The 25,458-nt window shown below is 41.2% G+C and overlaps 4 protein-coding genes across 7 annotated transcripts; 2 read left to right on the top strand and 2 right to left on the bottom strand.

Moving 5' to 3' along the window:
- Positions 1-303: 303 nt before the first annotated feature.
- On the bottom strand, positions 304-5,144 carry gnpnat1 (glucosamine-phosphate N-acetyltransferase 1). 3 transcript variants are annotated; one of them, XM_079281748.1, is made up of 6 exons: positions 5,013-5,144; positions 3,991-4,152; positions 3,807-3,869; positions 3,438-3,565; positions 1,644-1,705; positions 304-1,485 (listed from the first exon to the last, which is right to left on the bottom strand). In XM_079281748.1, the coding sequence occupies exons 2-6, from the start codon at positions 4,142-4,144 to the stop codon at positions 1,338-1,340; spliced, it is 555 nt and encodes a 184-aa protein (XP_079137874.1). In that variant the 5' UTR covers positions 4,145-4,152; positions 5,013-5,144; the 3' UTR covers positions 304-1,337. The 3 variants fall into 3 exon arrangements, with proteins under 3 accessions (XP_079137874.1, XP_079137873.1, XP_079137872.1); XM_079281747.1 differs by having other exon boundaries at positions 3,991-4,155; positions 4,992-5,125; XM_079281746.1 differs by having other exon boundaries at positions 308-1,485; positions 4,992-5,123.
- Positions 5,145-5,433: 289 nt separating this feature from the next.
- LOC306791127 (E3 ubiquitin-protein ligase AMFR-like) lies at positions 5,434-13,563 on the bottom strand. Of its 2 annotated transcripts, none has more exons than XM_079287753.1 (14): positions 13,423-13,563; positions 12,322-12,641; positions 12,138-12,230; positions 11,849-12,013; positions 10,603-10,758; positions 10,268-10,308; positions 9,786-9,918; positions 9,508-9,641; positions 9,275-9,385; positions 8,742-8,938; positions 8,546-8,649; positions 8,260-8,394; positions 7,875-8,065; positions 5,434-7,488 (listed from the first exon to the last, which is right to left on the bottom strand). In XM_079287753.1, the coding sequence occupies exons 2-14, from the start codon at positions 12,574-12,576 to the stop codon at positions 7,332-7,334; spliced, it is 1,872 nt and encodes a 623-aa protein (XP_079143879.1). In that variant the 5' UTR covers positions 12,577-12,641; positions 13,423-13,563; the 3' UTR covers positions 5,434-7,331. The 2 variants fall into 2 exon arrangements, with proteins under 2 accessions (XP_079143879.1, XP_079143880.1); XM_079287754.1 differs by having other exon boundaries at positions 8,260-8,364.
- Positions 13,564-18,403: 4,840 nt separating this feature from the next.
- Positions 18,404-19,411, top strand: LOC306789978 (leukotriene B4 receptor 1; the record flags this gene model as incomplete). Its single annotated transcript, XM_079286085.1, has 1 exon — positions 18,404-19,411. The coding sequence occupies one exon, from the start codon at positions 18,404-18,406 to the stop codon at positions 19,409-19,411; it is 1,008 nt and encodes a 335-aa protein (XP_079142211.1).
- Positions 19,412-21,145: 1,734 nt separating this feature from the next.
- LOC306791921 (leukotriene B4 receptor 1-like) lies at positions 21,146-22,756 on the top strand (the record flags this gene model as incomplete). The annotated part of the gene is made up of 1 exon (XM_079288838.1): positions 21,146-22,756. One exon carries the CDS (start codon positions 21,146-21,148, stop codon positions 22,229-22,231), a length of 1,086 nt encoding a protein of 361 aa, XP_079144964.1. The 3' UTR covers positions 22,232-22,756.
- Between the last annotated feature and the right edge of the window lie 2,702 nt (positions 22,757-25,458).

Below are 25,458 nucleotides of genomic sequence, written 5' to 3'. Positions count from 1 at the left end.
AGGATTATGGACTAATATCAGGCTTAATGTGGGATAGTAAGGAATGGGGAAATAACAACTCTGCTTAATAAAAACAAGTCTGACTAAGTCCTGTTCACCTGCTGTTTTTAACATGATACAATACTGTGCTTCTGAACTTTGCATTTGTCAAATATTTTACGATTTGAAGCAAGTTATACTTCAACAAACCTTTCTGGAGCCCTTGCTGTGACTTAAATAACAGCCACTGACATGCATCCTCGTTCACCCTCCTACAGTGTGAGAGCTTTGGGAGCAGAATGCATCGACCCGAAAGGCTGAAATCTTTAAGAATTTATTATAGAAACAAATTTGCATTTACAACACTGACAAATATGTAAATGAAGTTACATTAGAATGAATGTTGGAAAAGATTTGGTCAGGTTTTCCAACCTTCTAGTGATGCATCTTCCTGCTTAATGGTTTGAAAATAATATGATTAATAGACACGTCCATCCCGGAGCTCTGTTTGTACAATAAAACACTTCTGTATGTATCAGCATCGCAGTACAAATGTAATTGATTTGTGTTTATGACTATAAACACAAAGAAACACGGATTGTAGAATATTTTATGTCTTACATATTTGGAATAAATTACATTAAATGTTCCCCTGTTCTCCAGAATAACAAACTTAAATAAGAGTTAATTTACATTTTTATCTGTTTCCCATCACTATGTTCTACTTGTTACCACAGCTGTGATCAATTCTAAAATACCGACCCAATACAAAACGTTAAGAACCTAATTGTTCACCTCTGCCTCACAAAATATAAACTGTTTGTTCGCTACAAATATTATACATAACAGTCTTGATAGTAATTCTTCATGTTGTATTCAGTCATTCAGCATTACTGTCAAAGAAAGAAAAGCCTGCTGAGACGGAGAGCACCTCGTACCATACAGGACATGTGTTATTAACGTAGTAATAACTAATCACATTTAAGGAAACTAAACTTCTCTTTGGTGACTTGCCCTTGATGCACAGATCTGTGAAAGTTTGAAACGACTTCCCGACAGCATACTCGGATTTGTCGTGAACTTGAGAAGCCGTAGATAATAATTCGTTATTTAGCTGCTTCAGAGATATTATTTAAATTTGGTTTTCCCAAGCAATTGCATTTACTGACAGTCGCAGGTTAGACATTACATTTACAGGAACTGACATTTCTTCGTTCAGATCGGTGGGGGAAGACTATGACAGAGCTCCACGTTGGTGAGGCAGCCATTGGACTGAGCTAAAGGCTTCAACATACATTTACGCATGTTGAAATTCATGCCCCCCCCCCCAGAATGAAGGTTTAAAGCCGCCGTTGTCTTCAGTTGGAAAATCGACACTGCATGTAAGTCTCGTGTGAGGAGGTGTATCCAAACTTTTGGTAGAAAGCCACATTGTCAGGTGCACATTCCAGTGTGATTTTGTAGCAATTCAGTTTTTTGCTGAGAAGAGTGAGAGCTGAAACCAACCTTAAGGGACAGAAAAAAAAGAGAGGACAATGAATCAGCAAGATAAATCCAAAATAAGTCTTGTATGAATCATTTTAACGGTGTTTGATCTGTGGGACTAACAAGGATTTAAGTATCAGACCAATACAAGATGTCTTTGCTCACTCGGGTCTACTCACAGTTTGCCCAGCTGCTTCCCTCTGCACACGTCACTAACTACCACCTCCTCCACCCGGCCTCTCTACAAACAGAACAGAATCAAATAGAGAATCTTCATTTCAGTCATTTGCAAGATCTGTAAATGTTTACTATTAAATTAGCATCGTTTTTAAGGAAATACAAATTGAACTTGATTTGGTTTATGGGAGTGAACTGCGTTAATAATTACTAATTATTAAGGTGACATGTGATAAATATAGCGTAACACAATGATGTTGAATACAGTCTGTTAATGATCAGGGTTCATACACATTTTGACCAATGGATTTCCATGATTTTAAACCAAATTTCCATGACCAAACATTTTGTTAAATCTCGGTGTATACATAAAAGTGAGAAAATGTAGTATTTAAACGAACAATGAGCATTCCAAAGCATACAGTATATCTTAAACGACACAAATGAATGAGAGACAATAGTTTGATGAAAAGAATAAACAGTTATAAATATACTCTGGCTGACACTGACATCAATAAGAGCTTTAGTAGGTAGTAGCATCCAGCTCGTGCACATATTGCTTTCCCTTTTGTAGTGCACATTTTTCATTGAACCCTGAACGGCTTCATATTAACTTCCACTGTTACTGTACAGCTGTTGGAATTGTGGCCTATCTTATATTTGCAATTAATATGCATTCAATCCAGTTCAATTATTTAAATGAAAATGAGAATCTACTCTGGCTGAGGTAGTTTATCAAGAGTAAAATAACAGCTGTGATCTACACACACCTCTGCATTAGCAACCCGCTGAAATGAAGGTACAGGCACCTTAACCCTCTCATGTCTTCAGGGTTCTTGAGAGCAACGTGGGACTGTTGGGACTGTTAGTCCACTGGCTGTGGTCATTACAGTGAACAGTGTGATGAGAGGGCACGTGAGCCCTTGTTGCTGTAGTTTATCTCTTGGAGCAGAGGCTGCATTCATCATACGCTGCCTTATCAATGTATTTAAAACACTGTGACAGCGGGAAGCTGTACTCACGTCTGTTTAGACCTCCACCTTTATCCAGGCCCAGCTCCACCTTTATCCAGACCCAGCTCCACTCACAGCTCAGCCCTGCGTCAAGCTGCGCTACAGACAGCCTCCTCTCCCTGAAGCTCTTTGACCTCATCATCTCATCAGTATCTGGGCCTCATGTTTCGTGGTGATGAAAGTTATTCTGACCACGAAATCATCCTCATACTTTGAGTGAAAACAAACAACCTGCAACCAGATGCGCCGGTGTTCCGGTTTAACGTTAACGACTGACCGCGTGAACTGAACCGGAACACGGGGGGGGGGGGGGGGGGGGGGGGCTGCGTTATCACGTTACGTTTTTTCCTTCTAAATCGCGATAATGACGAACGTTAACAGTCGACAAAGTTCCGCATGTAGCGGACGTTAACTTAACCCAGCAAGTCTGAACGGTAACGGAACATAACGGAACTTTAACTTTAACGGAGGGAAATGAAGACGCTGTAGACATCTGAACGCTGATTGGCCAAGACTCGACACGTCAAAGATGTTCTTTCTCCTCGTCTCACTCCAATCTGAGAATTTCCATGACTTTTCCAAAACCTTTGGGATTTTATTTTTTTCCATGACTTTTCCAGGTTTTCCATGACCGTACGAACCCTGAATGATGAATATGATGTTTCAGACAGCAGTAAGAACACGCTGGTACCACGGGCATCAGCTAATGGGGATCCTTTTAATTAAAATAAATAAACATCCATTGTTAAATTTAAGAGAATAGCGTGTCGGGACGTTATTTACCGTCGCACAGGAGTGGATGAATTTGTGTTCTGTGATCAATGTGGCCGTGGCAACAATCTGTCCCAGGTGTGTGTCCTCCACCACAACTACGTAGTAGTCTCCGGTCTTCTTCATGTGATCAAACTTCTCTGGAAGACAACAGACAAAATGTTGTTTTTTATCTTTATTGAGGTTTCATTACATAGGTTTGTATTCAAAGTTAGTTTTCTAGGATGAGGGTTATTTTTCTTCTCAAACGTGATTCATACAAAGCCAACTGTTTTAAAAAAAAGAAAAAGGAAACACTTGTGTTGTTAATGTTCTAAACTAAATAACTTCATAGTAACTTTTGTCTTTTAAAAAAGTGGCATTATGCTGAGCATAACTTACTCGTGAACTGCTCAGGTGTGACATCGCCCGTCTGAGTGAGTTGAGATAAAACCTTGAAGAATCCTGGAACACAAAAACAAAGCTCTACATTGGACACCAAAAAGACACTTTTCATGTTCTTATCTTCATATTCCCTTGAAAATACAAGTACTGGAGTACGTTGTCCCTCCAGTCTCTGTCTCACCCCTGTTGAAGTCTGCCGTACAAAGCGGCCTGAGCACCAGGCCTTCCCCTGGACTGGAGGGGGAGATGGGGGGGGAGAAGGAGAGAGTGTTGCTACTCCAGTCTAGCTCCTCAAGCAGGGAGGGCTCAAACAGTGGAGTCTCATTTAGCAGCATTGCACAATCTGCTTAGAAAACACACACACACGCGCATATAAACCGGTAAGTCCACACCCATAAATGCATGTATGCAAAAGAATAGAAAACATGACACACCAAATAGACTTTTTCTAATCCATCCAGGATCCTGCATCAGCACAATGAGTGAACATGGCTGTGCAGTCAGCCTGGGTTGTATGTTTGTTCTAAGTGACACAGAACTTTGACCTGACAAATACACCTGGTAAAAAGTTATCATTACTTTACTGCCATGATTCAGTGGTTGATGAAACCAGTTGGCAAATGTGAATTAAGATGCACTTCCTGGTACAAACTTCAAAAAGTGTCCTGTACATCCTCTTAATGAGTGTGAGTGTGAGTGAGTGAGTGCGTGTGTGTTGAGGTAGTTTTAAACCAGAGCCACACGCTCATAATTCCGGTTTCCATGAACGCAACACACAATTACTCTTTAGTGGCGTCATCGTTCCCTGAATCACCAAGCCACGTAACGTTAAATAACAAGACGCCTGTGTCAATGGTCTTGTTAAGTGTTCAGACGGCAGGGTTGTCACCAACTTGTTTTACTTTCACCAAATGTTGACCAAGTTCATCAAATAGTGTCACCCAGTTTGGTGTTCTGCCTAGCTAACGTTAGCATCAAATCATTTGTCTAATTGCTGTCTTTTCTATAGTGCGCGTTAATTGGGTCGCTAGCTATGAAACGTCATCTATACAGCGTCTGAATAACTACCGAGTGTATGACAAGCCCACAGGTGACGTTAAGCGTCGGAGCTGTGACTTCACGTTTCACGTTAACGTTAGCGTTACCTGCCATGCTAAGAGGTTAGCAAGTTTAACTACTTACCAGTAAAAAGAAAACACACACCAGAAGAGATAGTCCAGTTGAGTTCCGAGACTCGGGTAACGCACAGTGACAACTGGGCAGTTCTACAAGTCGTGTAGGAGGAGGTTGGGCTACATCGTTGGGCTGACCCGGCGTGGGTGTTCTCGGCTGCTTTTACGCATGCCGGGCCGGCATAAGCCCTTCTGTATGACGTGGCAGAGTGGTGGAGGTATGGGGGCGCAGCCCAATGACGTCGATGGATCAGCAAAATGAACATCACAAAACTGATTTGAACAGAAATCATTTCATATACATCGAGAGTGATGTAGGACAGTGAGAGGTGCAGCTAAGTGCATCTATTTATGACTTAGTCCATCTCACACACTTAAGTTATTGGACTAATAAAGTCAAAACGACACATTAGGATGGACTCACTTTTTAAACACTGTAATCTTAACAGAAGTAGACCTGCATCAGTCTTTATTAGGAAAATAGAGGCAAAGAGAGTTTACATTGACAAAGCTTCAACAAAAGTGGGTTAGCTTCAAGAATAAATATGACTTCATTATATCTTGTTAAAAAGCAATAGAAGCTCCGTTTGAGTCTTTTGTATTAACATAATTTACAAAAACTAGATTTACAGAAATTATCCATAACTGAACCATTCTTGATTTAGGCACCAAAATACAGGCAAGCTCAGTCCAAAAAAATTATTTCAGCTTTGATTAAATAAAGTAATGGTTATGAAGGAAACCCATGAAGAGGAAAATATACAAATTAACAGCTGTTACATAACCGAATGAAGTATGTGAAAATAAAAACTGTCCAATTCTTTTTACATTTTGACTAACACTGACATCTGAAATTAAAATCCTATATTGCATCTTCTTAAAACACCAAAACAGAGTTTGAGCAATAAAATAACACTAAATAAAGATCACAATACTTCAGCCTTTAGTGGAAGTTTGTGGGCCGCTCTGTGGGATAAAATGGAAGGAAACATAAGCATCTAGATTCATGCATATCTCACCTCAAACAAGAAATCAAAACACGTATAATAGTCTCCATCTTTGTGTCCACTGATATGTCTCAACCAGCTACAGACTAGGTGAAATTTAAAAATACCAAGTGTCTTAAGGGCCCAGTCCATGTTGTACAATCCAGCACGTTACTGCAATAACATCTTCGAGCAGCGCAGGATTATGTTCCTTGCGACTAAGAATTTTGAATCAGCACTCCTCAATGTGAGTAGACAAAGTCTGCACTAATAAAACACCCTGAACATTTATTCAGAACTATTTTCAATCATTCAGGTCATTGAATAGCCAGAAATATTGAGTTAAATGGCAACTGGATTTGTTGTCAAGTCTTGAGAATGTTTTTCTACTGACAGAGCCTCTTGAGTCCAGCTGTCACAGACTTAGCAATCCACATAGCATAACAAGTCTAAATGGTAGAAAATAACATTTTCTGACTTGGAGAGAACTGCGTATTATCAGAGGGCAATTTCAGAAAGACTGAGAGGACAACAGCCATTGTACAAAATGTAATGCATCCCCTTTGTCGCCCATGCATCTCAAGGGGATATTATTAGAAAAACTAAGCTTCACACGCCCACTCCCCCATGTTAAATAACAAAACCAATGGGTGGTATATTATGGTAGATACAGAACAACCCATATGGGTCGAAAACACTTTGTTTGCAGCATTATGTTGATAGGAACATTCGTATTTGACAGAAAGTCTGAACAGTGTCAGTGACATTCTCTTACTCCAAGGTAAGAAATAAAAGCATGTTATTTTTGCCTACACATAATTCACAGTTGAAACGCATAAATTAAGAACACAATTACATCAGATGAGTTTGAGGTTTCAGAAGACTATTTGCTAAACAAGTGAAAATAAAGTTTAACAAAAGAAAAACAAAACTAAAAGACCCAAATAGCTTTTATCTAGTAAAGACACCTTCATACCCGCTCATAAAAGACTTCTGAATGCAAAGCATGCTCGTTTCTGACAGCCAATCACAGTAGAAACCGACTCCCTACTGAAGCTGGTGGTTGCAATGTGTGGCACATGAATAAAGGGCAATGCAACCTTGCATTTCTTGACTTGCACCCTATCAATTTATACAATATTCCAAATACTCTGGAATCAGTGATGCAGAGGCCGTTCACAACAGTCCCGCCGTATTTAGGCAGGCTAAACCAGTCCAGGCTATGTTTGCAATGCTTTTTAATTCTTGTTTTGGAGAGGTGATGAACCACCGACTGTGAACCAATGGGGCAGGGTAGAAATAGCTTTGTCTGTGCCTCTTGGGGGTGATGATGCGGTACTCTTCTGCTGAAGCCAATCCGTGTTTCAAGGTGCGGGGTCTTGTTGAGTTAGCATGCGTCTCTCTGCGGCTGCCGCCATGGTTCTACGCCTCAGCACAGTCAAGTTCAATTCTGGAACAATGTCCTCCTCCAGTCCAGGTAGATCCTCATCCGGGTCCTCTGGACTAGTGTTCACATATCTCCTACAGGGACATACAGTGTGATCATGGGAACAGCAAAATGCAAGATAATGTTGGGGGGGGAAGGCAACCAGAAGAAGTCTACCATTAGTGAACAAATGTTCTATTTGTTAGTTATGTGCAACTGGGCCTTTAAGCTATTCTGGTAGCCAAGTAAAGGAAGTCTTTTTAAGCCCCTTTATTGTATTTGTTCACAGACCGAGACTAACCCATCTCACAAGGAAGGGTCGATATTTACAAAGCACGATTTATACAGCCGAGCTATGATGCGATCACACTCCTGACCTCACGAAAAAAATGTTTACAAAAACAAGGAAGTGTCTTATTTTGAATTGCAAACGTAGCATCGCACTACTTTCTGTGAGGTAGGAAAGCAGCAGTGTCCAAACCTGCGTGCCTGCTGCAGCATCTCTTCTTTCCTCTGCTTTAACATCTTCTGCCTCTCCTCGGCCGACTTGGAGAAGCGACTTCCTCGGACCTCCATGTTGTCCGCCTCGCTGGGGCCCTGCTCAGCTGCTCCACTGGACCCGTCCTGCTCATCTGGCGAAGAGCTCGCCTGTGTGGGGGCGCGCTCTATGGCCTGAGGAAGGAGCACAGATTGTTGCATTCTGTCCTTTCAGGTAAACCATCGGAACGGGATCAACATGAAACAGGAAGCACTGACAATTGGAGGAATCAGGAAAGCATCGTGATATCAGCACTGTCAGCCTTTTCGGAGGCACCGATGACATTAAATGACACATGCTTTTAACATTTAAGCCAAAATTGATTGACCTGTGTCGGGAAAGGGACCTGGATGCGTCCCTCCAGGATGTTGTCGGTGGTGACCTCTACAGAGCGGGTCAACTGCAGATCCTGCATCACCAGGTATGAGGGCACCTGAGGGAACATCTCCTGGATCTGATGGGCCTGAGCACCACAAGGTACATTAAAGGCAAAGAGAGCAATAGAGGAAAGATTTAGAGAAAGATTAGCTGGAGCTGTAACACAAACGGGTCTTAAACACACAGTATCGGTAATTTAAAAAGTATAACAAACCGTTCAGAATACATGAACTCACCATGGCCATGAGCTGGGAGTTGTTGGCCTGAGCAATGCCCAAGATATTGGTGGTGTGCATGACTTCCACTGAGAAACTGGGCAGCCAGCTGGCAATGCGAGATCCTGTGAGAGAACGTATGGATTTTATAATTCATTATCACACAGCATCTGATGTAAGGTACCTCCAGACTCATGCTGAGGTCTGACAGACTCACCATCAAAGTGGAAGAAGTGATTGTGTTGGTTGATGTGTGGTACAGCATCTGGAGCAGCCCCCGCCGGGCCAGTGTTGTCTTCCATGCCCCCGCCCTGCGGCTGGCCTCTCGCCTGGCCTCCGTCCCCATTAATGTTCAGGGATGTCCGACATGTTGGACACGAGGTGTCCTGCTCAAGCCATGAGCGCAAGCATGAGCTGGAAACACACACACACAACTCACAAATGTTATTATGGCATTTATCTGCATAAAACTTGACATTAATCATTTTAGGCCTCAGGTCAACATCAGGATCGGTGCAGAACATCTAAGAACAGTTCTGCGGTCAGGTCTGCTATAAAAATATATACATAACTTATGCAAGACTTTGGGCACTGGCCAAATAAAGGATACTGCATTCAAGGCTGGTTTATCCAGTCTCACCTTTAACCATCTATATTTTGGAAGTGTTTCCAGGCTATGTATTGAGCCAGTAAAATAACGGACTACATAATAAAGTCCATGCAGGCATTGCTGATTTTAAAACACTTTACTTGTGGAAGAGATGGCCACAGGGCAGTTTGCGTGCCGTCAACATGGTGTCCCAGCAGATGGCACAGTCATCATCATTAGCTGTGAGCTCCTCTGCAGTAGCAACCGCAAACCTGCAAACAATAAAGGGCACGTACAAATAACGATGAAACAAGTAATGACCAATAATTGAAATAAACAAACAAAGAACTGCAAAACCATGGAGGTGACAAGGGGAAAACAAATATATCGTCACCTGGCCTCCATGTTGTTGATGACACGAAGGTAGTTCTTGTGTCGGCGGACACGGCGCTGAACCTCATGGAAGAGATACCGCAGCTGCATGAAGATAACCAAGCTCGCCATGGACAGCCAGATATTTCCAAAAAGCTAATGTGGGATATATGGACAAACAGATTAAAAATCCGAAGCGAGGGTCCAAGGACAGAGGATGTTGTATTACAGATTGTAATGCCGTCTGAGGAACATTTGTGATATTGGACTATACAGATCACAGTTTCCTCTCTGTCGTACCAGCATATGGATATGGTGCGTGAGGTCCAGGAAGAGCATAGTCAGCTCCATGACGAAGTCTGTGTAGTAGACATACGTTCCCTTACTCTCCCAGGTCCCTGGGTGGTTCAGATCCCAAAGATGAATGCCATATCTGAGGGGGACATGCAAAACTCCATCAGGCCATGAAACAGAGGTGGTATTTAGACGGTGCGGTGGATGACGTGGCACTCAACTTGGATGGGGATTAGAAATTCAAAATGCATGAAACAAAGATGGTGTAAAAGTATCATGGTACATTTAAACAGGTAGCATTGCAATCAGAAGCATCTATGAGCGCCTTGGCTGATTTGAGTAGTTTATACTGCTCGTACAATCCGACCCACTCTCTTTGGGACAAAGAAGCCTTTCACAGTAGAACGGTGCAGCTAACATTAGCCCCTGATTCTTAATCTGCTATGTCATCCGCACACATTTATAAGAAGGCTTAGAAAGAGACATACCGCATGATGACATGGCCAGTGCGCACAGTCACCAGCAGACACTGAGGAGGAAAAGGGTAACTGGTTAACACCATGTAATTCTTGTAGACCTCTTTCATAGAGATATGGATAACGGTCCATTTTCCTGCATTAATGTCCAATTATCTGCCATAAAATAACGATATGGCACATGAAACACACCCAGCTCCATTTACACATAAGCATGCTAAATTGAGAAAATTAAAATAAATACATGAAACACATGGGCCTAACCAAAAGCTTGAACGATATCAAGAGTCCACTATCATCATGCCTTTGTCCACACATTGGGACCCATTGTGGCTCCAGGTTCTTACCTCTGCTGCCATAAAGGAGAAGGTGTGCATGCCATGGGAAGCTCCCAGCAGACCACCACAGCCCACAGCCAGCCCACAGCAATCCAACAGCAAGGAGACCAGCAGACAAAGCACTCGTACATGGCTGTTCATGGGAGTGGAGGGTGAGAAGGACAGCTGGAGGGAAGAACATGTGAATAATAGGTTCATAGTTCAACAGTTGAAATAAATGAAACCGGTTCCATCAATCCTGTAAAGCTTTAATAGTATAAGGTTTCCATGGCACACGGACAACACCGTCTACCAAACATCCTTAGCAGTTTGACCATCACGCGTATTGTTCCCCCAAAAGCTAGTACCCACAGAAACAAGAATGACGGCCGCTGGGCTAAGACGACGGACAGACTGTACCCTAAAAATAACATGCATGAATGCTTATCTATAGCCAAAGCTGAGAGACCGAAACAAAGACTTTCAGTCAGCAAACAAACTGGTACATTTCTAGAGCATAGCAGGCAGAAGTTACCCTCTGGTACACTATGCCAGTCAGCATTACATCACAGAGAACACACCAACTTAATGCCCGTTATAAATGGTATTGCTTTTAAGCGCTAAGGGGGTTGATTCAATTTGATAGTTTGTTTTCCCCAACATGCAGACCACAATCTGATACGGGGATGTGTCACTCAGCAGCCCAACATGCCAGCCCAAGGAACTATTAATAGATCCAGAGCGGAGAAGAGTACGGTTACTCCCCACGACTTATAAGAGCACATTAGAAAGTTTGAAAGTGTTACAGATGTCGTCAATCGCCGGGCCTCTGCCAAAACTAAACCGTCTGAACAAATAAGAGCTCTGTAGCTACCCATGACAAATCCACTGAAGAGATGGTTGTTTGCAAAGCAGAAACTAAACACTTTTAAAGATCCTTAAGCCGACTATAAAACTATGCGAGTGTGGAAAATCATTTAGTGGCTCATCCAAAAGTATCATGCGTTGACTTGTTTCCGATATGTTCGTCTTGATAACACTTCGACTTTGTATCGTAGACTGACTGGATGTTTGGACAACTAGCACAATATCATTAGTTGTTGTAGCTATTCTCAGTTGAATTGGAAAACATGTGATGAGAGAATATTTGGAACGATAAGACTCATAATGTCAATAATTCAATAAATTACAGAAGGTAGTCATAAACCATGGCTAGGGGTACTAGAGCGAGTTATTAAAAAAAGAAAACCAATGGTGTGTAGGTCATAATACTTACATATTCAAATCGGTCTTTGCACAGCTGCACCATGAGGTGGAGGAACACCAAGGCAGAGAACCACAGACACCACATGACCACCTCCTCCACCGTCTGCACGTTCAATACCCCAAAGATGAAAATGAACTTGTAGAAGATGAAGTTCCAGAATTTATCTTTCAGGTGCTGAGGAATAAACACAGGGCAAATCAGATGCATTCTTTTTCCTGATAAGTCTACACTTAAGTAGAGCAGCTTAATACCCCGGGCTTGAAAGTACTTGTATTCATTGTTCAAGACACCGACTCACCTGCTTCTCACTAACTCTGAGCGGGCCAAACACGACATACTGAATCATTTTAGCAATTAACATCAACAAGCAGCAGAATGTGTTGACCAATACCTAGAGGAGAACATGGAATAAAGAGACAATTAGTTCTCATAAGAACATAATCTTATCAAGCAATGCAAATTAATAACTGGATGACACTTACCCATACAAAGAGACTGTCAGTGGCAATAGACCACAGGATAGTAGTTGTCAATTCTGTGTTAATAATATCATTGTTTAGATGTTCAAGGTCCACTTCAGTTGGAGCTGCTGTATCATCAGTTTCCAAGACCCCATACCCAGGATCAGTCACAGTGTTGTAGGCACTAAAGAGGCTGCCAGCAAGCAAAGCCACACTAAGTGCAGTGTAGGTCTGCAGGCTAGGCCAAGGAAACCTCTCCAAAAAAAGCAGCGGCATTGCAGGGATTACGGTCCACTTCTCAACTTGTGAAAATAGTGTTTATCCCGATCCACTAAATCGACCTGTGAGGGCAGAAGTGAGGGCAGAAGTGAGTTAACGTTAGATAACGTTGGCCCTTGGTTCAGCAAACATACAGAAGTGTCAGCCTATGGTACAGCAAACATACATAAGTGTCAGCCTATGGTACAGCAAACATACAGAAGTGTCAGCCTATGGTACAGCAAACATACAGAAGTGTCAGCCTATGGTCGTAGCTAAATTGTGTTAACCTAATGTGTTGTAAGTGATTTAGTAATGATTTTGTAATACGCGTGCAAGGTTTTCTTGCTAGTTTTCAAGAACTTCCCAGAATGATTTTAGCTCAGTGTATTAAGTATTATTCGATTAAAGAATGTGTCCACATATTAACATTAAGTCAAATGTCACACTTGAACGCTACATGTAGCATTTAACGCTATGTAATCTGACAGGGCTGTGGGGGAAACGTAGCTACTTCAAACTGAAGAGGTTGGGAACCACTGTGCTAGCTAACCTACTCTCAGTTCTCAAGCAAGGCTAACACGTTAGCGCAAGACAGTTAGTAAAGGCGCAAATTACCCATGAATTGAACTGTCGTTTATGAAATGTAAGAGAATAAATCAGCCAACAACGTGAAACCCGTGGGCAATAGTTAATAGCAATAGAAGTAACGCTAAATAATACGAGTTCACGCCCCTAACGTTAGCTATTTACATGGCTAACGTTAACGTTACCTCACACCAGCTTATTCGTTAGCTAACACTAACAACGTAGATAGCCACAGTTGAGCACCAAAAAACAAGCTTGTATTAAATCGTCACTTACAGTTTGTCACAAATGTAGATTTACACAATATCCAGCGCCCCTCGTTGAAGCCAGTGCTGTACTTTTAGTGCAGCTGCACTGAGAACATCGTCATTTTTATTTCATCGAGAAGGCAGTTGAGCTGGCTGAGAAGCGTTATTCTTCTTCTTCTTCTTCTTCTTCTTCTTCTTCGTCTTCTTCTCGGTGCGTTATGGCGGTTGGTTAACAACGTGATGGTGCATTACCGCCACTAACTGGTGTGGATTGGGATTTAAACTATTCACTAATTCTAATAATGAATCAAATAAAACATATAAGATATAACATCTTCCTGAAAACAAATTAGTATTATACATGTATTTTTATATTTTTTTATTATTTTATTTTAATTTTTGTTGAGACATTGTTTTCTCTCTTCAGGGTCTCCTAAGGCTTCTGATCATCACTACCTTTCTTTAAATTCTGCATCCACCTTCCTGTTGTCTCTTCTCTTCTCTTCTTCTACCGCCTGTCTATCAGCTTATGCTTAACTGTGGTCTTCATTGCCGGTTTACTAAAGGGCATTGCAATGTTTTGCACATTTGTCAGCTATTTAATTTCCTTGTATGAGCTGTTATCATATTTATGTTGAAACCTGGAACTATCTTTTCATGAAATACCAGTTTTGTCAACTGAGTTCTTTGAAGACATCAACATAGATATTGTATATATATATATATATATATAGGTCTTTATTGCTAGTGTATGCAAAATAAACTCCTTATCTTTTTGCCAAGCAATGGGAGATAACATCAGGAAGTATATCCATGGTAGTTTTACTGGGAGTAGGACAGTTGGACTGTAATGTTTATTTCAGTTATTTATTTGCTTTCTGCTCAATGGTCCATCCAAGAGTTTCCATCCCCCTTCTCTCCTTTTCCCAACAGGTGTTCAGTCTTGTGTTGGATGATCTTCATGATGTCCTTTCAAATCAACCCAGTAATTTGAAGATAGCTGTATCGTCGTTACTACCAGGGTCATTTCTCCCGTTCCTAATGCTGGTGTTGTGTTGTTCTAATGGTTATAATGGCACCTGACCGGAAGGCAGCTGACTGAGAGGAGCCTTCTTCTTCTATGAGGTTTCACTGTTTTAACAGAACTACATGACTTGAAGGAACCTATTACCAAATCAGGCCTCCTTCAGAAATGTCCTTAACAATACGTGATGTGTGTAAAAGTGAAAGACATTGGAGGACAGGGTGTTGTGTGTATTAGATCAAATATTCCAGACAGATTTCTGGGCTCAGAAATAATTCTGACTGTATCTGCGAAAATGCAAGTAATGGTTATCATTAACTATTCAAACAGTTTCCATTTGTACAATATGGAGTTGACAGAGAGTCCAAAGTTGGTGTGTGGGAGTGATGTTACAAATGCAATTGCAAAGGTTGTTGGGGGAGAACAATGTTGTTTCTGATGCACACTCTGGAGAAAAAGGTGTCAGTAATGCACAGGATTCTGGACCTCAACCATCACAAAACTACAAAAAAAAGTAAGAGCAGATTCCTTCCGAAGTAGAAAAGTTAAGGTTAAGTCAATGATTGGAGAAAGGAAGCATACAACATATTGTTTTGTTGAATCATTATGTGGCAATCAAATAAACCAATGTAGCCAATTAAAAGCCGCCATGACTTGTTTTAATATGAGTCATAAAATGGGCACAGAACAGAAACAGAAAGTTCTTTGGAATAATAGTAGATCAACTGTCTACAGTAAACTGATTACATTGGGTGCCTGTACCTCCGGTCCTAACTTGTATTCATTGTTCAAGACACCGACTCACCTGCTTCTCACTAACTCTGAGCGGGCCAAACACGACATACTGAATCATTTTAGCAATTAACATCAACAAGCAGCAGAATGTGTTGACCAATACCTAGAGGAGAACATGGAATAAAGAGACAATTAGTTCTCATAAGAACATAATCTTATCAAGCAATGCAAATTAATAACTGGATGACACTTACCCATACAAAGAGACTGTCAGTGGCAATAGACCACAGGATAGTAGTTGTCAATTCTGTGTTAATAATATCATTGTTTAGATGTTCAAGGTCCACTTCAGTTGGAGCTGCTGTATCATCAGTTTCCAAGACCCCATACCCAGGATCAGTCACAGTGTTGTAGGCACTAAAGAGGCTGCCAGCAAGCAAAGCCACACTAAGTGCAGTGTAGGTCTGCAGGCTAGGCCAAGGAAACCTCTCCAAAAAAAGCAGCGGCATTGCAGGGATTACGGTCCACTTCTCAACTTGTGAAAATAGTGTTTATCCCGATCCACTAAATCGACCTGTGAGGGCAGAAGTGAGGGCAGAAGTGAGTTAACGTTAGATAACGTTGGCCCTTGGTTCAGCAAACATACAGAAGTGTCAGCCTATGGTACAGCAAACATACATAAGTGTCAGCCTATGGTACAGCAAACATACAGAAGTGTCAGCCTATGGTACAGCAAACATACAGAAGTGTCAGCCTATGGTACAGCAAACATACAGAAGTGTCAGCCTATGGTACAGCAAACATACAGAAGTGTCAGCCTATGGTACAGCAAACATACAGAAGTGTCAGCCTATGGTACAGCAAACATACAGAAGTGTCAGCCTATGGTACAGCAAACATACAGAAGTGTCAGCCTATGGTACAGCAAACATACAGAAGTGTCAGCCTATGGTACAGCAAACATACAGAAGTGTCAGCCTATGGTACAGCAAACATACAGAAGTGTCAGCCTATGGTACAGCAAACATACAGAAGTGTCAGCCTATGGTACAGCAAACATACAGAAGTGTCAGCCTATGGTACAGCAAACATACAGAAGTGTCAGCCTATGGTACAGCAAACATACAGAAGTGTCAGCCTATGGTACAGCAAACATACAGAAGTGTCAGCCTATGGTACAGCAAACATACAGAAGTGTCAGCCTATGGTACAGCAAACATACAGAAGTGTCAGCCTATGGTACAGCAAACATACAGAAGTGTCAGCCTATGGTACAGCAAACATACAGAAGTGTCAGCCTATGGTACAGCAAACATACAGAAGTGTCAGCCTATGGTACAGCAAACATACAGAAGTGTCAGCCTATGGTACAGCAAACATACAGAAGTGTCAGCCTATGGTACAGCAAACATACAGAAGTGTCAGCCTATGGTCGTAGCTAAATTGTGTTAACCTAATGTGTTGTAAGTGATTTAGTAATGATTTTGTAATACGCGTGCAAGGTTTTCTTGCTAGTTTTCAAGAACTTCCCAGAATGATTTTAGCTCAGTGTATTAAGTATTATTCGATTAAAGAATGTGTCCACATATTAACATTAAGTCAAATGTCACACTTGAACGCTACATGTAGCATTTAACGCTATGTAATCTGACAAATTAGTATTATACATGTATTTTTATATTTTTTTATTATTTAATTTTAATTTTTGTTGAGACATTGTTTTCTCTCTTCAGGGTCTCCTAAGGCTTCTGATCATCACTACTTTTCTTTAAATTCTGCATCCACCTTCATGTTGTCTCTTCTCTTCTCTTCTTCTACCGCCTGTGTATCAGCTTATGCTTAACTGTGGTCTTCATTGCCGGTTTACTAAAGGGCATTGCAATGTTTTGCACATTTGTCAGCTATTTAATTTCCTTGTATGAGCTGTTATCATATTTATGTTGAAACCTGGAACTATCTTTTCATGAAATACCAGTTTTGTCAACTGAGTTCTTTGAAGACATCAACATAGATATTGTATATATATATATATAGGTCTTTATTGCTAGTGTATGCAAAATAAACTCCTTATCTTTTTGCCAAGCAATGGGAGATAACATCAGGAAGTATATCCATGGTAGTTTTACTGGGAGTAGAACAGTTGGACTATAATGTTTATTTCAGTTGTGTATTTGCTTTCTGCTCAATGGTCCATCCAAGAGTTTCCATCCCCCTTCTCTCCTTTTCCCAACAGGTGTTCAGTCTTGTGTTGGATGATCTTCATGATGTCCTTTCAAATCAACCCAGTAATTTGAAGATAGCTGTATCGTCGTTACTACCAGGGTCATTTCTCCCGTTCCTAATGCTGGTGTTGTGTTGTTCTAATGGTTATAATGGCACCTGAGCGGAAGGCAGCTGACTGAGAGGAGCCTTCTTCTTCTATGAGGTTTCACTGTTTTAACAGAACTACATGACTTGAAGGAACCTATTACCAAATCAGGCCTCCTTCAGAAATGTCCTTAACAATACGTGATGTGTGTAAAAGTGAAAGACATTGGAGGACAGGGTGTTGTGTGTATTAGATCAAATATTCCAGACAGATTTCTGGGCTCAGAAATAATTCTGACTGTATCTGCGAAAATGCAAGTAATGGTTATCATTAACTATTCAAACAGTTTCCATTTGTACAATATGGAGTTGACAGAGAGTCCAAAGTTGGTGTGAGGGAGTGATGTTACAAATGCAATTGCAAAGGTTGTTGGGGGAGAACAATGTTGTTTCTGATGCACACTCTGGAGAAAAAGGTGTCAGTAATGCACAGGATTCTGGACCTCAACCATCACAAAACTACAAAAAAAAGTAAGAGCAGATTCCTTCCGAAGTAGAAAAGTTAAGGTTAAGTCAATGATTGGAGAAAGGAAGCATACAACATATTGTTTTGTTGAATCATTATGTGGCAATCAAATAAACCAATGTAGCCAATTAAAAGCCGCCATGACTTGTTTTAATATGAGTCATAAAATGGGCACAGAACAGAAACAGAAAGTTCTTTGGAATAATAGTAGATCAACTGTCTACAGTAAACTGATTACATTGGGTGCCTGTACCTCCGGTCCTAACTTTCTACTCGGTGAGAAACCTGCTTCCTGTTCAATTTATCCATAAAGGGAAGTTAAGACTGACTGCTTGTTCAGCACTTTGTTTTTCTTTTCATCCAGACGCCTCCATCAGCACATACACTTGCAGCATGAACGACTCAACTTCAGAGGAAATGGCCCCTGAGGAGTTTGACGGCGGGACAGCGGTGGCTTGTGTGATCCTGGGCCTGTCCTTCCTGGTGGGAGCTCCGGGGAACCTGCTGGTGATCTGGACTATCCTGAGACACGTCAAGCAGCGTTCCCACACCGTGGTCCTCATCCTGCACCTGGCTGTTGCAGACCTGCTGGTCCTCATCACCCTGCCTCTATGGATCTACTCCCTGGTACACACCTGGGTGCTTGGAGAAGCCCTTTGCAAGGCTTTGGTGTACATTGTCAGTGTGTGCATGTTCAGCAGCATTTTCTTCATCACCCTTATGAGCGTGGAGCGCTATTTAGCAATCTGTCATCCAATTGTGATGATGCGCTGGAAGACTAAGAGTGCTATGAACAGATGTCTGGTACTTTTGTGGCTCCTTGCTTTGCTTCTGGGAGGGCCTTCTTTACTGCAGCCTTTGGATGAACGTGATGGAACCGAGCAGTGTTTTATTCACGAAGTCACCTCTGTGACTCAAGCAATCCTCTTGTTATGTCTGCAGACCTTGTGGAGCTTTGTAATTCCCTTTATCATTCTCAGTATATGTTACGCTCTAGTAGCTGCCCAGCTCAGGAAAATGAGTTTCAACTCAAAGCCTAAATCCATGGTTCTTGTTCACGCTGTGGTGATAGCTTTCACACTGTGCTGGTTGCCGTACCATATCATCAACATTATTGATCTGGTTTGCATTCTAGGGTCAGGCACCGAACACAACTGTGTGCCGAGGAGTGTTGTCTTCAGCTCCGGTGCTCTTGTTTTCATCAGCAGTTCAGTGAATCCTGTATTATACGCCCTCTTCGCGAGGAACTTGCGAGGGAGTTTAGAGCAGTCCCGACTGGTCAGGCTGTTCCAGGAAATGGCCACGCACACCAACAAACTCAGGGATCTGGTCGTACAACAGCAGACTGGACAGAGGGCAGCAAATACACAGATAGAGCTGATGTCTGATTGTGAAAAAAAAACCTGTGATGACGGGGAAATGTGACATTTGTCTTCTGTGGTTAACTAAGGGACTGTACTTTATTATAAAGACCTATATATACGATCTGAGGCTTTGAAAGCCTGTATATGTACAATAGTGCTGACAATGGTAATCTGTGTTGTGATTCAAGTCACCGTACCCTCCTGTCTTTGTTTTCACATTGACCGTTGGATGCATCTGCAAGCCAACACATGATCGCTTTATATGTTGCTCAATTTTGGTGATTATTGCTGTACAGTTTAAAAGTTTGAAAACTTTAAAAGTTGATACGCTCCTGTGTCATATGTTTTGTGTGTTACAATTAAAGAGGCTTCTGTTTTCTGACATGAAAAATGCAATGTAATACATCTAGATGGATGAGCTTGGAAACTGCTACAACAATTATATCTTTTGTTGATTGTTAAAATGTAATATGTTTATCATTCTCTCTTTTTGATTTAACTTAGAACAACTTGGTTCTCTGCCTCTTTGGGGAAAATATGCCCTAGCAATGGCAGTTAAGGTAAATAAAGACTCTATATGCTAAACTAAAGTGTATTCTATATGTCCTTCAAAACAATACTGTGATATTTCATTCTGAATGTGGAGCAATTACTCCCCATAACCCATATCCACAGTTGCAAACCAATCATGCTCCCATTTTAAATCAAATACTCTTTCACACAAAACAGGACAAGCTATGAAAAACATAATTTCAGTAAATCTGTCCGGCCTGATACACTTTTCTCATTATTCAGACCCTAACCGTCAGGCAAAGGGTCTCCTCTATAGTGGAACAAAATGTCATCAGGACTAGGGGTGTAACGGTACTCGTATTCGTATTGAACCGTTCGGTACGAGGCTCACGGTTCGGTACGCATGACGAACCGAATACGTTTGAATAAAAAAAAAAAATTCAAAATTATTTTTTTTATTTTTTAAAACCTTTATTGAACCAGGTAGTCCCATTGATTACAAATCTCTTCTGCAAGATGTAAGTAACAATACTACATAACATTAAGGAGCAGTTTTTGTTTTTTATGCTTATGTGTTGCTAAGAAGACACCCCAGAAGATGGGTCACTCAGGTATAGTTACATCATTGTTCAAAGTCAAAGAATAACTTCATGATGTTAGTTGTAATGAATAAATATATTTTAAAATCAAGTACATTTCTCTGGCATTTATAGTTTTCTACTGTACCGAAACGTACCGAACCGTGGCTCCACTGTATCGTACCCAACCGTGGATTTTGTGAACCGTTCCACCCCTTATCAGGTCAGATCCTTAAAGGGCTCCTTTACAAAACAGACATGCATGCACTTGATTATCCACATAGGACACCATTTTAAAAGTACCTGTATGACAATAACTCACATATTTTGTTGTTGTTTTCCATCTAATTAAAATCTTTTGCAGATCATGGAAGTTACCTCAAATAGATTCTCCTTAAGTTGCCTCTGTTAATGTTATTGTATACACGGAGTTGCTCCCACATTTACTCTCTAAAGGAGCATCATTTTCTAAGATTATTTCAGCTTTTCTTTAACTTATTTGATGCTCTTATACCTACTTTTAATCCATGACATGAGGTGACAAATGGACTTATGACGCACACATGAATCATCTCTCTATGTCTCAAATAGCCCTGTGAGGAAACCCTTTCCTGTCCATTTTCAAAGGGAAGTGAACACTGGCTTGTTCAGCACTTTGTTTTTCTTTTCATCCAGACGCCTCCGTCAGCACATACACTTGCAGCATGAACGACTCAACTGAGCTGTCTCCTTCAGAGGAAATGGCCCCTGAGGAGTTTGACGGCGGGACAGCGGTGGCTTGTGTGATCCTGGGCCTGTCCTTCCTGGTGGGAGCTCCGGGGAACCTGCTGGTGATCTGGACTATCCTGAGACACGTCAAGCAGCGTTCCCACACCGTGGTGCTCATCCTGCACCTGGCTGTTGCAGACCTGCTGGTCCTCATCACCCTGCCTCTATGGATCTACTCCCTGGCCCACTTCTGGGTGTTTGGAGAAGCCTCCTGCAAAGCCATGGTGTTCATGATCAACGCCTGCATGTACAGCAGTGTTTTCCTCATTACCCTCATGAGCGTGGAGCGCTTTGTGGCCGTGCGCTATCCCTTTGTCTCAGCTGGCTGGAAGAGGAAAAAGGCTTTGAATAAAGTTCTGCTGGCTCTGTGGACTGCAGCATTCGTGTTCAGCATACCTGTCATCCCAACTCAGGTTGTAGGGACGGATTCTGGCGAGGAGCACTGTCTGTACCGCTTTTACACTTCTCCGACCCAGGAGCTGGTGTGTGTGCTTCTCGAGACACTGGTGGGCTACGTATTACCCTTCTTCATCCTCGTGGTCTGCTATGGTTGCCTGTGCAGCCGGATTACTCAGATGACTTTCAAGTCGAAGCGCAAGTCCACAGTCCTGATTGCCAGTGTGGTGGTCGTGTTTGCCATTTGCTGGACGCCTCATCACATAGGAAATGTCCTGTCACTCATCATCCTGGCCACTGTAGACTCACTCCCCGACGCAGCAGACAACCTGGAGAACGTCAGGAGCACCATGGCCTTCATCGCTGGAGCCATGGTCTTCATCAGCAGCACTGTGAACCCCATCCTCTACATGTTCGCTGCTCGCTCCTTCAGGAGCTCCTTGAGTGACACCGGCATCCAGAAGCTCTTCCGCCACATCTCCAGCACCTCCCCAGGTGAGGGCAATAAAGAGTTGTCCTTCGTGTCCAAGAGACAGAGCAATCAGACCAGCAGCTCTCAGTGTGTGTCGGAGTCAAAAGACCAAATGGACGTATTGATAAAAATGTGTGAAAATAATCCATCCTGATGTTGAAATGATGTGTAACGTCTGGCGTGTGTATACTGTTACTATTTTTATGAAAGAATTTTGTATGAAACTAAAACACAGAAAAACAGGAAGTCAGAGTTTATCTGTGGGATACTTGGCCAACTCTGTAAATTACCTATTTTGCATGTTCTGTTTTAAAAAGTTCTGTTGTTTCTTTTTTAAATTGTGACCATATATTTATAAATATGACATATATGATGTACTTAGATAAATGCCATATGGTACAATACATCATTTTCTATGACAAAATGAAAAGTTTTTATGTTATTTTATAATTGTGTTGATGCCAATAGAATGGAAATGTCATCGATTAGGTATAATTGATTTTGTAAAATATTTCTTGAAATGCCTGTAAATGTGGGAACAGACCACAGTAGGTTTTCATCTGGTAATCCGGTGCTTGTGTCCGCCACTTCTTACTTCTACACTTTTGCCACAGAGAAATATTTCACTTACAGTTTATGTCTCAATTCGAGACACGACTTTAGGAAGTTTTCTCGTTCTGTGTCGTGAAAGATCTCTGATACGGTCTGATTGTGAACTAATAAAACTGTTGCTCAATTTACTCAATGTGTTTCCTTAATCATAGAATCCACAGCTTACAACTAAAATGTTTTCTCTCGTGACAAAATGGCAAAGAATTGTCCTGGTATCCCACTGAAAACGACGGTCGTGCTTTCAACTTCCTCGAGATGAAAAGATTGCAAAATGAAAAACTGCATGTTCCGTTTGTCGAGCAGCAAAAAGCGGAATCATGTCTAAAGTTTGTCACAAGCTTATAGAACGAACTAACTTTTAAAAAACAAGAACTTATCAAACATTTTTAGTTTGTCTGCTGCTTTGTGCTCTCACCAACTGGCACAACCAGTAGATGACAGTGGCACTGTGTTTTTAATAATTGGGGTTTTGACATCATTTCAGTGTGGTGTCATAATTATAGTCACATTTTAATTTCCTTATCTTATTGCATGTTTTAATTATATCTAGGGAACAGTCAAGATGAAACTGTTGACAGTGCTGCCTTGCTTGATACGCCGTACAAAGATCTACATGTGTTTATGAGCTGCTGCGCTACAGCGGTTACAGTGGAAGGAACACCCTTCCTATACATTTTTACAAAATTGGCCAAATGGATGATGACAGCAAATAGAAGTACAATTCACTTTGCGCTTGATGTCTAAAATTGATTTTACTTTGATGGGACTCAAAAAAAATTCAAGTTTTCTGAGATGTCGATTTTGGCATAAAGGGGACAACTAATGTCAAGTTCTGAAGAAAAAGAATTAAGATGCCGGACTCAAGATTTTCCCATGGGGTGTCATTTGTATGTGCCAGATTGTATAAGATGACTCATTTGGATATAGATGCATACTGAGGGTTGAGTAACCCCACTGTGACAGTGCTCATTACCTCTTTGGTCAAAGGCTCTTTGAATATTAGTGAGTCAAGATTATTTAAACTGTGACAGTGGAAAACTACTGAGGGCAATGGGTGTGACAAAAAACACGCTCAGGATGGAATCACACAAGAAAACATCGCTGACTGAGACAAGCTCGACCATTTCTCACAGAATGAGGAAGCGGCACGTATATGACACAACAGCAGCAGTGTCGTATGTGCATTATGAGTCGACATATACGCAATTTGCACGAGAGAAAGAGAGATTGACTTCTGCTTTAAACATTTTCTCAAAGACAAACAGGATATGGGTGTTTGTAAGTAAAAGTCTGAAAAAAAAAAAAGTTTGATGTACTTGCAGTTACAACAATTAGTTTGTGTTCAAGGTTTTTAAACACTGTTAACAAAAAATACATTTTATAAATGGCAGCAACATTGTTTTTATAGTGATGCTCAATCTGATAATACAAACGGATAAAATATTATGTTCAGAATATGGCACCGGCAGCTGATTTGAGTTTGATAGAATATTTTTGTAGTCGAGTCAGAAAGGGCACAAGTGAGCTTCGAGCAGACCAAACCACACTTTCACTCTTTCACCTCTCGGTTTTCTTTATATTACAACCTACGGCATGTCAGTGCTGCACTTTTGGCACTGAAAGTATCTCACAGAGAGCCTTCATTTGATATTGAATGCTCATATTCTCCCTAAATGACACTTGTGTCCCTTTGGTTCCAGTCCCTTGATTTATTCCTTTTATGGAAAGGAAATGTGTTTGGGCAACATTTATTGAATTCATTGGCGCCTTATGAATTCATCCCTTTAATTGAGACCAAATGAAACATGTACAATAGTCAACATTATTTATTGTTTGGTTTTATACACAGATCTAAATTCATACAAGTGTCAAACTTGCAACAAAAGAAACAAATATCTCCTCTGCCACCAGAAGTCGACTGAGCCTCGTTTGGGCCAGTATTGCACTCTGGGTATTGTAGGCACAGCAAGGGGGGGGGGGGGTCCAGACAGCAGTCAGTAGGCCTGTCACAGGAAAAACTCATGCAGCTTTTACACAGTACTCAGGTCATAAGCAGAGATTACTGCAGCTATAGACTGATCGTAGACTGGAGACCAAAACGGAAAAGATCTAATAGCTGCAGTCGGTCATTAGAAAATGATATGACTTTGTCCTTAATATTTCATAACGTCATCTCAAAAAACATTGTCTGGAAATGGGATGAATAAAATTAGAATAAATTTGTCATACTCCGTTAAAGACGCTCGGTCACTTAACTCTTTGGAACAAATAAATCTGCAGTGCTTGGAAAATATCTAAATGGGACGACATACTGCATGTCACACACAAATGCTTTTTACAGAAAGAAATAGTTACAAATGAGATGGTACAGTGGTACTACTTGCTGTAGTATTAATCAACAGTCTCTGCAGGTTAGTTCAAATTAATCCACGACAGTTGAGAAGCACAGCAAGTCTTTGTATGGCTTCTTTCTCTCTCTTCTCATGGCACCACTACACTTTGAGACCATCAACTCAATAAACATTGTGCATGCACATATACACTTTGCATAGAGCGAACACAAAGGATCATAAACTCTGAAAAGTCAAAATCTTGTAGTGGTCAAGAGTGAAAATTATGAAATAAACAGAAAAGATTGTGTGCAGAAGTGGTTTGTACAGCCTCAAGCATCTCAGGATGAACATCTGTACAGTCGTATCGGGGGACACATCGATAAGGCATTTAAATATACATGCATATTTGTCCAGGCTCTACACCGTCTAACCAGCT

Source organism: Melanostigma gelatinosum, assembly GCF_949748355.1.
Source record: "Melanostigma gelatinosum genome assembly, chromosome: 2".
In the NCBI taxonomy this organism is placed as follows: domain Eukaryota; kingdom Metazoa; phylum Chordata; class Actinopteri; order Perciformes; family Zoarcidae; genus Melanostigma; species Melanostigma gelatinosum.
Note: the sequence above shows the minus strand (reverse complement) of the source record. Positions and strands in the feature narration are given on the sequence as shown.

Bases quoted from the DNA above. Each gene is read 5' to 3' on its own strand.
- gnpnat1 (XM_079281748.1), bottom strand. From the start codon at position 4,144: ATGCTGCTAAATGAGACTCCACTGTTTGAGCCCTCCCTGCTTGAGGAG. The intron at 3,870-3,990 runs GTGAGACAGAGA...TTTGTGTTCCAG, and splicing joins TACGGCAGACTTCAACAGGG to GATTCTTCAAGGTTTTATCT. The intron at 3,566-3,806 runs GTAAGTTATGCT...GTTGTCTTCCAG, and splicing joins CACACCTGAGCAGTTCACGA to AGAAGTTTGATCACATGAAG.
- LOC306791127 (XM_079287753.1), bottom strand. From the start codon at position 12,576: ATGCCGCTGCTTTTTTTGGAGAGGTTTCCTTGGCCTAGCCTGCAGACC. The intron at 9,642-9,785 runs GTACGACAGAGA...ATCCCACATTAG, and splicing joins CGCACCATATCCATATGCTG to CTTTTTGGAAATATCTGGCT. The intron at 8,650-8,741 runs GTGAGTCTGTCA...GTTCTCTCACAG, and splicing joins TCACTTCTTCCACTTTGATG to GATCTCGCATTGCCAGCTGG.